Below are 12,453 nucleotides of genomic sequence, written 5' to 3'. Positions count from 1 at the left end.
ATCTGAAATTATTTCACGTCATTTGTTTACTTGGTCACTCACTGCCTGTCTGCCTCTCTATGAAAACTGGAACCTTTTCTCTCAGTGCCTGCTGATCTCAGCATCTCAAATTGTCCCTGACCCCTGGAAAGGGTGCAGAACTACTTGTAGAAGGAAGGGAGGAAAAAATACAGAAAGAAAAGTGTTTATTGAGCACCTACTATATGCTCTGTGCATATAAATTCATTTCCCATGCCTAGTAGCTGGGGCATTCATTATTGGTTCTGCTTATTTCTATATATACAGGGCCCAACTCTCAGAATGCTTAGTGACCTTGCTCAAGGTCACTCAGCCCTAACATCCATGTCACCACTTACTAGCTATCCACTCCATTCCTGGCCCAGGACTGGATATTTACCTTTCAGGAATCTCATCCACTCCTCGCCATGACTCTTTGAAGTAGGCAGACTACAGTTTTGCAGGTAATGGAACTGAGGTTAAGTTTCTGTCCCAAAGTTAGTGAGCCATGGAGCTAGGAATTGGCTCTGTTTGCCAAAGCCTGAGCGAATTTCTCTGCTCCACAGGCCTCCGTGATGCCCTGAGAGCATGCTGCAGGGTCTTTCTGGAATGTGGGGGGATAATGTGGCCACCAGCCACTTACTGACTTGGGGCTGAATCAGGTTTGAGTTCTATTCATTACTCCATCACACTGGAGGCAGGTTTTCTCTCCTAGGGACCCAAAAGAAATCAGAAAATAACCTCTTGGGTTGATAAACTGGCTTAAAGAGTTTAATTGGTAACAGTTAAAAGTTTACTTTTAATTTTTAAACTTTTTCTAGTTAAAATCTTATTATAACTTAACGGTGGGTAATTCTAGAATGATTAACATCCAAGTTGATTATTTGGGCTTTATAATTTGGCCAAATACTGGAGTAGCCTTTTTAACACTAAGTTGTTACTGCCAAAATGTAAATTCACACAATACTTTTCTATGGGGATTTTCTTCAGAATCTAAGAGAACAACTGCATAAAAAACCTGGGGAGGGATTTCCCACACCCCCAAAAAAGAGAGGCATTTGTGCAACCATCACAACGTACTAATTCCAGAACATTCTTATTATCCCCAAAAGAAACCCCAAAAGCATTAGTAGTCACTCCCTATTTCTCATCCCTGCCCCGGCACCCACTAGTCTACTTTCTGTCTCTATAGATTCCAGACATTTCATAGATATGGAATCAGATAATACGTGGTCTTTTTGTGTCTGGTTTCTTTCACTTGGCATAATGTTTTCAAAGTTCATCCACGTTGTAGCATGTATCAGTGCTTCATTCTTTTTCATAGCTGAATAATACCCCATCGTATGGATAGGTCACATTTTGTTTATCAATTCATCCACTGATCGACAACTGGGTTGTTTTACTTTTTGTTCTTTTGGATATGTACCTAGGAGTGGACATGTTTAAATTTTTGAAGAACTGCTAAAGAAAGGCATTTCTTGAATTCTTTTTATTTAATGAAAAATAGGATAAAATTTATTTGTCAAATAAAGTTTTATTTTTTTATCTGCCTGTTTGAGAAACAAATCTTACGATGATATAATTTACATTTTTAAAAAATTCTAAAAGATTTCTAAATGCATGCTGTAAATATAATAGACCTTTCATACTACAGTCATCATAAAGTATCCATGGTATTCAAGGTCCAAGGCTAAATAAAAACACAATGGAGCCCAGCCAGTGTGGCTCAGCGGTTGAGCATCGACCTATGACCCAGGAGATCCAGGTTCGATTCCAAATCAGGGCACATGCCTAGGTTGTGGGCTTGATCCCCCGGGGGGGCGGGGGGGTGTAGGAGGCACCCAATCAATGAATCTCTCTCACTGATGTTTCTCTCTCGCTCGCTATCTCTGAAATCAATAAAAATATATTTTAAAAAACACACAAAATAAAACACAATGAAGGAACAGCTGCTGCCGCTGGTCCTTACCTTTCACAAGTGGGAGAAAGGAACTGTACCAGAGCTGCAGATTTAGCTGAGGTGCTGTGGCTAGATTCCTGGACAACCCCCCCAACACGAGCAATTTGTTGGATGATGGGGGATGTTCATATTCCTAGCTGGTGTCCACCCTGTACCCCCAGTCTTCTAAGCTTGTAGGCCTCCCTCCCATCACTGCCCTTCCTAAAGGTTCCATGTCCATAGGGACATATCTGGTTTGCTCTCCTCTTTAAAAGTCTCAATTTGTCAAGTCAGTGCTATGGGTTTCAATGAACCTGTTTGAGTGTCCAATGAGATACAAGGAACATTATGCTTTCATTTTTAGTCTTTTGTGTACATTGATTTTAGATTCTTATGAGGATGGAAGCAAAAGCAAAAGCTGAGTGGTAAACTGGAGAGCCATACAGGCTTCCATAATCTGTCAATTTGTTTAAAACAAGATAAAAGTTGAGAGGAGTTCAGTTACTACTCTACATACAAACGTGTCCAGTTGTAGCTAAAATGTCTGAACCCTGTTTTCAAGCTTAGAAAGCATAGGGAATTATATGTAAGCTCCTTAATCCTCACTCTAGTTCCATGATGCAGCTGGAATAATCGTCCTCACCTTACCTACCTGACTCACCAGGGACTCCAGCAGGGTCCTGCAGGGCAAAGACACCCCCCAGGCTTCTAACCAAGCCCCAGCCACACTGTCTCAAGGCAGCCTGTGCAGGACATGTCCATTTGAGTTTCGACTTTATTTTTAAGTGACTCTCTTTTTCCAGGCTGAGTCACTCCCTGCAGTGTCTATATAAAGGCTGTAGAGGCAGTGACTAAATGTATTTGGGCCTGGGCCACAACTATATATTACTCCCCCCTCCCTCCCCCAGCCTGCTGACTCCTTTTCTCACAGGGAGTGAAAAAGGAGTTGACACTTTGCAGCATCTTCCCGAATCCTTCTGTCCTCCTTACATCAGCAAAAGGGGTATAGGTGACTTACATGGGAAGGAGACAGTGTTGGGACACATGATTTCTTATCTTACTCAGAAATAGTCCACCCTGATCAGTAAAAAGATGACTGTGGCTCTCCTAAAGAAGACACTCACACTCGCCCCCCACCTGCCGGAGTCCAGAAGGAATCCACAAATTGAGTTCATTTCAATGATGGCGCAAGATTTCTTTCCAAGTCATATCTCAAGGCGACTCCTGAATTTTTTATAACAGTTTCCCAAGAATGTAAAACTCAGAAAAACATTCTAGCCTGCGACAGAAAGAGCAAATTAAGATTCTGGCACTCAGGAAATGAACGCCAGAGAACAGGCAGTTATGTCAGCAGTAAAAAGAATATTCGCTGTCAGAGTCAGGCATGTCGATCCAGGAGGCGGGGCTGTGAGGCTGTGACTGGCGTCAGGCCCAGGGCCACCTGCCCTGGGAAGGGGTGGTCAGTTCCAGTGCTGACCCCAGGGAGCTGTGCCCCAAATGGTCAGGGCTGGGGCTGTTCTACTGATGATGGCAGAAGCCAAGAGATGGTGACATGGAAAAAAGCCATATGCATTTGGGCAGGACAGACATAGAAAAAACATATCTGGAATGTAAGCACAGTAGACCAGGTGTCTACTCCAGAGCAAGACATGTTTAGACAAAAATACATCAGTGGAGAAAAATGACCAATAAGAACTCCAGAATTGCAGCTCACTTTTAAATCTTTCAGAAGAGATGTGGCCCCTTCTATAGGAAAATAGATGAACCTTGCAAAGTCAGAGACTGAGATGCATTCTAGGGTAGGAGCTGGACACAGAGAAAGGACAAAAATGAACCCTGAGGATGGTTTTATGATAAAAATCTCTGAATCTTAGGTCTGTGGTTCTCGTCCTCTCGTTCCCCCCAAAAGGATGATTCTACCCTTATGGAAAATAATTGTAACAAAACAAAAAACATCTCTGTGTTCTTTCTGGAATCAAGTCCAACACTGAAAACTTTTCTTCTGATAGTCATGCATCTCATTCAAAGAGCATGGGCCGTTGAGCTGGAACTGTTCCCCTGAAAACATCCTGTGACCTCACCTTAGGGCCTGTACTGCACTGAGCCACATCTGCATTTGTTCAGCTTCTGGGCCTCTCAAGGAGGCAGCAGAGGCCAGCAGTTAAGAGCATCGACTCTGGGACCATACTGCCTGGGTTCAAGTCTCAGACTGGCTGAGTAGTAGCTGTGAGAACCTCAAGTCAAACTTTGGTCTGAGGGGCAAACATAACAATTAGCCAAATGGAAAAGCAAGAAAAAAGCAACTCCTAGGCAGAATAATGAACCCCTACTGCTGTCCCTTTTGTAGTCCCCAATGGGAAATAACTCAGTTTCCAGGAGTGAGGAGTTGGCCCAGTGCCCTGGGGGTTTCTGGGATTGGCGCCTGCATGCTTCTATGTCCCCACTGATCCAATCTGCAGTCAGCTTTATCAATACAGATGCCATGTGGGGCATCAAAGGTAATCCTGGCCTGCCTGTGCCTCAGATCTCCGATCAAAGCCAACAGAAAAGCAGAAGGCAGGGGGACTGACCTGCACTGCACACAGTTCTACCTCCACCAGCCCTTGAGAAAGCTACTGCCTCCCCTTCCCCTGCACACACTGCCACTTGCCTGGCCTTGTTCTTCACCAGCCTTCGGCAATAGGAAAGTTTCATCCAATGCAGAGGTGTCTGTGCCTACTGCCAGCCTGCGTGGTCCTCATCACATAGGGGGTGGCCCAGTTCCTTCACCACAGTGCCCAGTCTGGAGGTCAGGACCTTGGCAGTGATCTCTCCCCTGCCCCTTCTTCCACCCATCTTACCCTGGGCACAACTGGGAGGAAGATCAAGGAGTGACATAGGATGTTCCCAGAGTGGCATGCCGAGACTGCCAATGTGTACCCAGAGCTATGCTCTAAGCCAGGGGTCCAGATGGTTTTCAGAGTCCAAGAGAAGCTGTATGCAAACATGTTTCTCAGGGGAGCGGGTCCTTAATGTTCACCAATATTTCAAAGGTTGAGAAGCAAGGCTTAAAAAGCAGTCCTGTGTACCTACTGTAAGAGCTACTGAGGTGCATGTGGCTGGAACCCTTCCCACCATGGTTATGCGAGTGTTTCTGGGGAAAGGTCTGCATGCAGAAGATTCCAGTTATACCATCCTAGCAGTGAGCACGCGGTGCATGGTAGAAGACAAACTTTTTAAGAAAAGGCACAGGATTTTACCTCCAGGGCCAAACTGTCTGGCAAAGGGAAGGTATTCAAAAGGTACTTGTAAAATGATAAACTCTCATTACAAACCTACTTTTGGAACACTTTGGGCTGAAACTACCTGTATTTGTTGTGCATGTTTTTTTAAAGTTTCCTGAATGAGCTTTGAGGAGCAGAAATCAGCTGCACCTCACATGCTACATACTACATGTTCTAAGTTAATACTAGTAACAAACATGTACTGGATACCAGGTGCCAGGCCTGTGCAGGGCCCTCCACACACACACCTATCAATCCTGTGAGTTGGGCCCTGTCATTACACTTTTTATAGATGATGAATCTGAGACTTTGGGAGGTTAAGTAATTTGCCCAATGGCCATAGCCAGTAAGTCACTTGCAAAACTAATATGGAAAGTGAAATAGCCTAGAAAAACCCAGTAGTCTTTTAGGTCCAACTACCAATTATTAATTCAATAGGAAATGAATGTCTAGTCACAAAATTAAAATTTAAAAGTTTTTCTTTGAAAGGAACTCATTTTTTGAATCAAAGAAATGCATAAAACTTTATTTGCAAATCTCCTTCAAATTAACTACAATTTTAAGTTTAAAAAGACATAAGCAATAATGTCAACTAACTATAAAGGTATTAATCTGACAAAAAACTGAAACAAAAAATTCTAAAAAAATGATATTCCAGGCTCTGGCCACTCTGGCGCCTGCCTCTCTGTGTTCCCGTGGCTTGTCCCGGGGGGGATGATCCAGTCTGTCAGACTCCTCTGGCCTTCCCTGAGGCCTCCTGTCAGAGTCTACCTGTCCCTTGAACTTGAGGTTTCCCAGTTGCTCTTGAGCAGGGCCAGTCCAGGAAAATACAAATCCCTTGTCAAGAGAAAACCTTACTTACTTCTGCCTTCACCCTGGTGCCTATTCCTGCATTATCAGACTTACTAGATATTCAACAGACGCTAGGAGGACATTTTATTCTTACCCAGAACAAAGAGGGATGCCATCTTTTTCACTGAGAATCAACACACTTGGTTTGGCACCAGCAAGAACACCACTGGCCCTGGTCTGCCTCAGGTGGTCCCCCTGGATCAAGGCCCAGTCCCCACTTGGCCAACCACGTGAGGCATGAGGATGTGTGTCCACATGAAGAGATGCCTTTCCTACCAACAAGCCAATTTTTTAATCCCTGAGAACTAAGTTCTAAGCAACCTTCATTTTCACAGGTCCATTTTCTAGAATGTTCCCTCTATAGTAAGTGGTAATCTGTTTCCTCCCTTGTTTAATAATCTGTCCAGTGGCAGAGTCAGGAGAAGTGGCTGATGTCAAAGAGAAGTTGGGCTCCTCTGATCTGAAACCTCAAACAAAGTGACAATCCAATATCCCTTCTGGATCCCAGGCCCTGTACTCACCAGAGCCCCACACTGACCACCAGACCACCCTCCATGTACTCTTCTTCCTCTGTGTGCCCCAGAGGACCCCAGCTGCAGCTACCCACCCCCACCCCCACTATGGCTTTAAGTGGCTTCAAAATTTCAAAGACAAGATTCTGGTTGGCGGCGTAAGTGAACCTGACTGTCATCTCTACCAGGTCTCGCCTCAGGGTTCCCACAGGGACCCCACACAGATTTACAGGATAGACCTGGGACAGGAAAATGCAAAGGAAGGAGCAGGGGCAGGATCCTGCAAACACCTTCACCCTTCCACACTTCCTGAAGATTTGTGCTACAGCAAGACTCTCCTTACTGCAGTAGAAGAACCTTGAGTGGATATCAGCCTCAACCAACTGGCAGAGGCCAGAAACAAGCAGGATGGCAACTTCCATCCCCTTCTAGGAGAGTTTTCGGTCTCTTTCTGCAAAGAAGATAATATCTAAAAATGTGCCTTGAAAAGAAGTGCCCCAAGTGGCATTTACCAACCAGGCTGCTTCCTTCTAAGCCTCTTCTATTTATTGGGATTAGGAGATAAAATGCAGTTTAAGGCTGGGTTTCTTCAAGTAACTGGCATGGGATTCAACACAAGCCACGTGAGCTGGTCCCCAGTTCCTGCAAAATGAGGCCTGTTTAGAGGTCAATGGAGGGAATGGACCCAGTTGAGTCCAATCAACATTTATGAGCTGAGTACAGGCTTAGGTGGCCAGGGGGAAACATGCTCCTCCTCACTGGGAACAGGCCGTTAGCAGCTAACAGTTGTCTGGGGCTCCAGGGGAACATCTAAGAATCCAGTTCTCTGCTTCAACCTCCTCATAGTACTTGTATGACAGATTAGATTTACTTACAATTGTTCACCCCCTCAGAAGGATGGCCTTAACCTTCCTTTTTAGATTTTCTATGGACATTCCTGGACATATAGTCACCAAGGGATGGACAATAAGATCACAGGACGGCAATGACAGCTGCTTACTGGAACAGTGCTGAGAGTGGCTTGAGAGAGAGACATGGCAGAGCTTGGCCGGGCCATCAAAGTCAAGGACAAGAGCTTGGGAAACCCCACTGCTAGACCCTCTAGGAAGGCCTACCCTGAAGCAGCCTGAGAGGAGGAAGCAACAGAGGGTCCTGTCCTTGGTTCCTTTCTTTGTTCCTGTCTTTACCCAGTACAAGGGGGAACATGGAGAAGAGAGGCTCCCCCAAAACTGCACAGAGGGTGGCAACCTCCAGACACAAATTACTCTGATCTGCATTTTTGGTCTGATAAAATATGGCAGATCTACACTGGGCAGGGTAGGGTAGAGAGAGTAAGTAGTGGGTTTCAAATTCAAAACCTTTAGGTAGGTCTGCCCCTAGAGCCCTCTTTCTTTCATCTGAGCTATCATGTTCTCTCCCAATATATTTATTCTGAAAATATTGGGTTAATTATTTGTTTCCCCAAATGATTCACAATAGCACTCCCTTAAATAGCAATGTCCTTTGGAACACTTACAACAAGTCCACTTTTAAAAATTCTATTTACACATCATTTTTCAGGATTTCTGCATATTATAAATGAGGTATATTATAAAAGTTAGAGGCACTCCTCCCAGAAAGCAGCTTTTCTTCCAGGCCTGTTCCTTCTTCCTCCATGAAAGAATCTGAAGGCCTGAGAGCTGGGGACAAAGCTGCAGACAGCTGCAGTCCACTCACCCGAGTGGGGGGATGAGGGAGACTGGGAGAGCCCACAGCAAGGGAACCATCGTGGGCCAAACTGGCAGAAGCTCCCTGGAAAGCATTTCCCACATCTGTGCAATTGTCTGTGAAACTCTCTGTTTATTTCTTATGAAGCCATTGATAGGGACTGAGGGAAAGGGAGCTAGAAAGCAGACCAGGAAAATGCTGCCCTGACTACTCCAAACACTGTCCTCTGAACACAAACTTACAAAAAATTAAGTTAAAAAATAGGAGCACATGAAGAGCACATTTCCAGTGCCCTTTAAAGCATATCTCAGGAAACAGAAGCATTTAAAAGACCTTACCAGCCTAAATGTCTGATTTACAAGAAGTATTGGCATATGCATCCTAGGATGCGTGCAGTCCCTCCGCCCACTATATCCTTGTACTCAGTGATTCTCCATGGACTCGGGTGGCGTGGGCACAAAATACAGGGACCAGAGGCTGGGCTTAAGGGTCTGACCTGGCCACACACACCTGGCCACATATTCTCGCAGACCCAGATTGCAGTGTCTACATCTGGAATTAGCTCGTGCTTTAATTTGCTCAGACAACCTATCAACGCCCACATTCTCCAGCCTGCGTGGAAGAATGCAATATGCTGGTACGGGGCTGAGGGCAATCGAAAGAAGGCAGCAGATTGTCTGTCTGATAGAAATGAAATGCTTACAGCACATCTTCTGATTATGTACCAGGATAGTGAGACCCCTTCAAAGAGACCTGGGCGAAACGCTGCCTCACCTCTGGAGTGTTCTTCTTGAACTCCCGGCTCTGTTCGATGAGCCGCTTTCTAGACTGCTCACTTTCATCTTGCCGGTTTGCCAATACTGTTGCGGTGGCATCGAGTTCCCTCTGTCAAGAGAAAAAAAAAGGGGAGGAGGAAGACAACATTGTAATTGTAGTTTGTACCAGATATCATATTTGCATTTGTCCAGAACACTGGGGAGAGCCCCAGCATTCTAGCGACTGTCAACTCATCAGCAGAGGTGGCCCTGGGGGCTGTGGACAGGGAAACAGATACAATCTCGTGGTTCCCATCCAGCCCCAAGCACTGGTTTGAGAAAACCAAACTCGCTCAGCTTTGATGTGTGTATCGATGCCACCTCACAAATGACTGTTTCTAAAATAGTACATGCAGATATATTTTTTTTCTACTAAAACCAAAGTCAGGCCAATGCCCAAATGCCATTCTTCCCTGGAGTCACTCATTTCTGTTCTTAACAAGTGTCTCTTCTTGTCACATCTCTGTGCTCTGTTCTTCTGATTTGCTCTGTGCTTCTCATCAGGGCACTCTGTCTGTCTGTCCTTCAATAGTGTGCGCCGAGATCTTTTGCAATGATACTTCATTTGCTTTCATTCAACAAATATTTATTGTAGGGCTTACTATAAGGCAGACATCATGTCCAGGACCATTAAAATTAACATGTTACTTGTTTTCAAGAGGGACCTTTATAAGGCAAATTTCACAAATAATGATGTCCAATACCGTATAAACTTTCAGAAACGAGGCATATTGATTATTCTCAAACTATTTTACTTGCACTGGGACTCTAAGAGGCACCAGGAGTGGGACCTGTCAGAGGCTAGGGTTCTGCGCTCTGCTATACATGACAAACTGATACTGAAAGCAACAGAGAGCCCTAACCTCAGAAATCCTGGGAGCAGCCACCAAAAGGATTTGTTTCAAATAAGCCTACAGCAGATGGGCCCAGAATGGTGTTCCAGGCTGACAGCAGGAGCTCAAGGACACATTCCTGTAGCCACTGAGAGGCCCATTTTAAAGACACACACTAGCACATTCTGCTTAGGATTAAAGTTGCCACCCCAAGTAGCTTCTCCATGGTCTGGACTATTCCCCCCAGGCGCTGGCACAACAGTGCAAGGACCCCATCAAAGGCTAAAAGGCAAGTAAAATCAAGATGAAACTCCATCCAGAGACATCCAGGAAGCAGTTAAAAGTTTCTCCGTCCACCCTCCACCCACCTCATGAAGTTCCACCTGCTTTCCCCTTCTGGGTGGAAATACTGAAGTAGTCTGAAAGCCCTGCTGGTGAACACTTCACTCGTACCACTATGGGGTGGGCCACTGCCAGACGAGATGACAGAGTGCTGGAACAAACATCCAATATGCTATCGACTTGGAAACTGTGGACAGTTTTTAAAAGGGGGGGGGAGGAATACTGCACTCTTCGCTTTAGTGTTTCTGGCATTACAGCAAATCTTGGGCAAACAAGTCCAAAAGAGTAACGTGGGCTAGAATTCAAGAACAGATGTCAAAGCTACTGCAGCAAAGAGGGAAACACTGCACATTTTGATAGACCACATTTGAAACACATCCCAGTCAAGTGAAGGCAGGAAAAAAGAGCAACCGAAAGCAATGTGGTAACGTGGGGATAGAGATAGAGAAGAGAGAGCAATCGCAGATAAGCAGAAGGCTTTTCAAAAATATAAACAATCTGGTAAGGAGGAGGGCTTAGACATCTATATTTAAGCAGCAGCAGCAGAAGTTATAAAGGGAGACTTCAAGAAGGGGGAAAAAGCCAATACTGAAATATGACAAAAAAAGTAAAGTTGATGTTTCGTTCCAATCACACATGGACGCAGAAAACTTAGAGAAAAACAAAGAGCCCTGGCTGCTTTCATCAAGGACCCTACTTCCAGAGCTTGGGGGGAGGGGGCAGCATAAAATAAGCAGTGTTTGGTGACTTCTATGGCCCAGTGCTGGATGCTGGGGGCTCACCAAAGCGAGGAGCTTGGGGACAGCAGGGGATGGGGGGGGGGGAGGCTGTTGCTTTGGAAAAAGTCGAAGAGCACAAGGTCTGTGAGACCCTCTTATCCCCGAGAGCCCCCCAGGCAGATCCATCATTGAGCCTGAGGAGGGCTAAACCTGGTACAGGTCGCTTGATGGAAGGCAAACCCACCTTTTAACACAGGGCTGCAGGGCCAGCGAGCCTGAAGAGACATGCTGCTGGCAGTCAGACACCCTTCAGGGGCCCGCCACACTCCCTTCCCCACCCGTGCAGGCATATGCAGGTCCACATGAGAAACCAACAGGGGTCTCCAAATTTAATACCATGCTGCCACGAGCCACCATGAAAACAGATTGCCACAGCGAGGAGAGACTGAACGTCCACAGATGGGGGGTGGGGGTGGGCAGCTGTCATCTCCCCAAGTTTGGTTGGTAAGGTTTAAGCCTCATAATCTTTGACCAGCTCTCTTGAAAAAACACCACCAAATCCTTCTAAAGGACACCAAGGTTTCTCAGGCTGTGGGGACAACGCAAAGGGAGGAGACAGCTATTAAACATAAGCCAAATACTGTTTTATTATCTACCCAGCCTGCCTACACTCAAAGTGTCAAATATAATGACACATTAACAAGGGAATTCAATGTGTTTAGGGGAGCTGGCAGTGGGGGCCTAAAATACAAACCCTCAGCCCCTGAGTCACCGGTCACATGTGAAAAGGAGTATGGAGAGTCCCTACACCCGCAAGGCATAAAAAACTTGCAAAGGGAAACAAAAAAAGCAAACAACAAACAAATCTAAATATTCAGCAATAGCATATTGGCGTATCTACTCAAGGATCATTCTGCAATGGTCAAAAAAAATACAGTCCTATGTGCATTATATGAGATGGAGTGATCTTCAAGATATATTTAAGCAAAAAAAGCGCAAAACAATGCTAACACTGTTTAAGAGAATCTCTATACATGTGCTTGCATAAACTTCAACTATCTCCAGAAAGGTACAGAAGATACTTGTGACTGTCCTTGGTTCTGAGGAAGCACCAGGGAGGAGGGGACTTGCTCTTCAGTATATATCTTTTGGCTATTTTGCCACATGCACAGATTACCTAACAGGAAAAACTGCAATATATATTAATTTTTAAAATCCTGCTAATGTGAAAAAATACACACATATAATTATAGAAATATATTTTACATAATGTACCCCATATATGAGTGTTCACGGTCTGTGGGTCCACCTGCCCAGGGTCTTCGGCAATGACCTCCTGACTCACTCTGGTGATGCAAAAAGTGGGGCAAGCACATCCTTTGTCAAAACAACAGCTGTTTCTTGCCCAACGCACTTCGCACTGGCCAGTCTCGGGGCTTACAAACGAAGAGGAGGTGGCCAGTCACAGAAAACA

The 12,453-nt window shown here is 45.2% G+C and overlaps 1 protein-coding gene across 5 annotated transcripts in view; it reads right to left on the bottom strand.

Moving 5' to 3' along the window:
- CUX1 (cut like homeobox 1) overlaps nt 1-12,453 on the bottom strand; it is a 336,917-nt gene that overhangs the window by 253,644 nt on the left and 70,820 nt on the right. For all 5 annotated transcript variants that reach the window (XM_087815583.1, XM_087815584.1, XM_087815586.1 and 2 more), the window contains exon 2: nt 9,045-9,155. In XM_087815583.1, coding sequence (XP_087671709.1) covers nt 9,045-9,155 — 111 coding nt within the window. The remainder of the gene's footprint in view (nt 1-9,044; nt 9,156-12,453) is intronic.

This window comes from Miniopterus natalensis, chromosome 3 (assembly GCF_054644295.1).
Source record: "Miniopterus natalensis isolate mMinNat1 chromosome 3, mMinNat1.hap1, whole genome shotgun sequence".
NCBI lineage: Eukaryota > Metazoa > Chordata > Mammalia > Chiroptera > Miniopteridae > Miniopterus > Miniopterus natalensis.
This window is presented reverse-complemented; position numbering and strand designations above follow the sequence as displayed.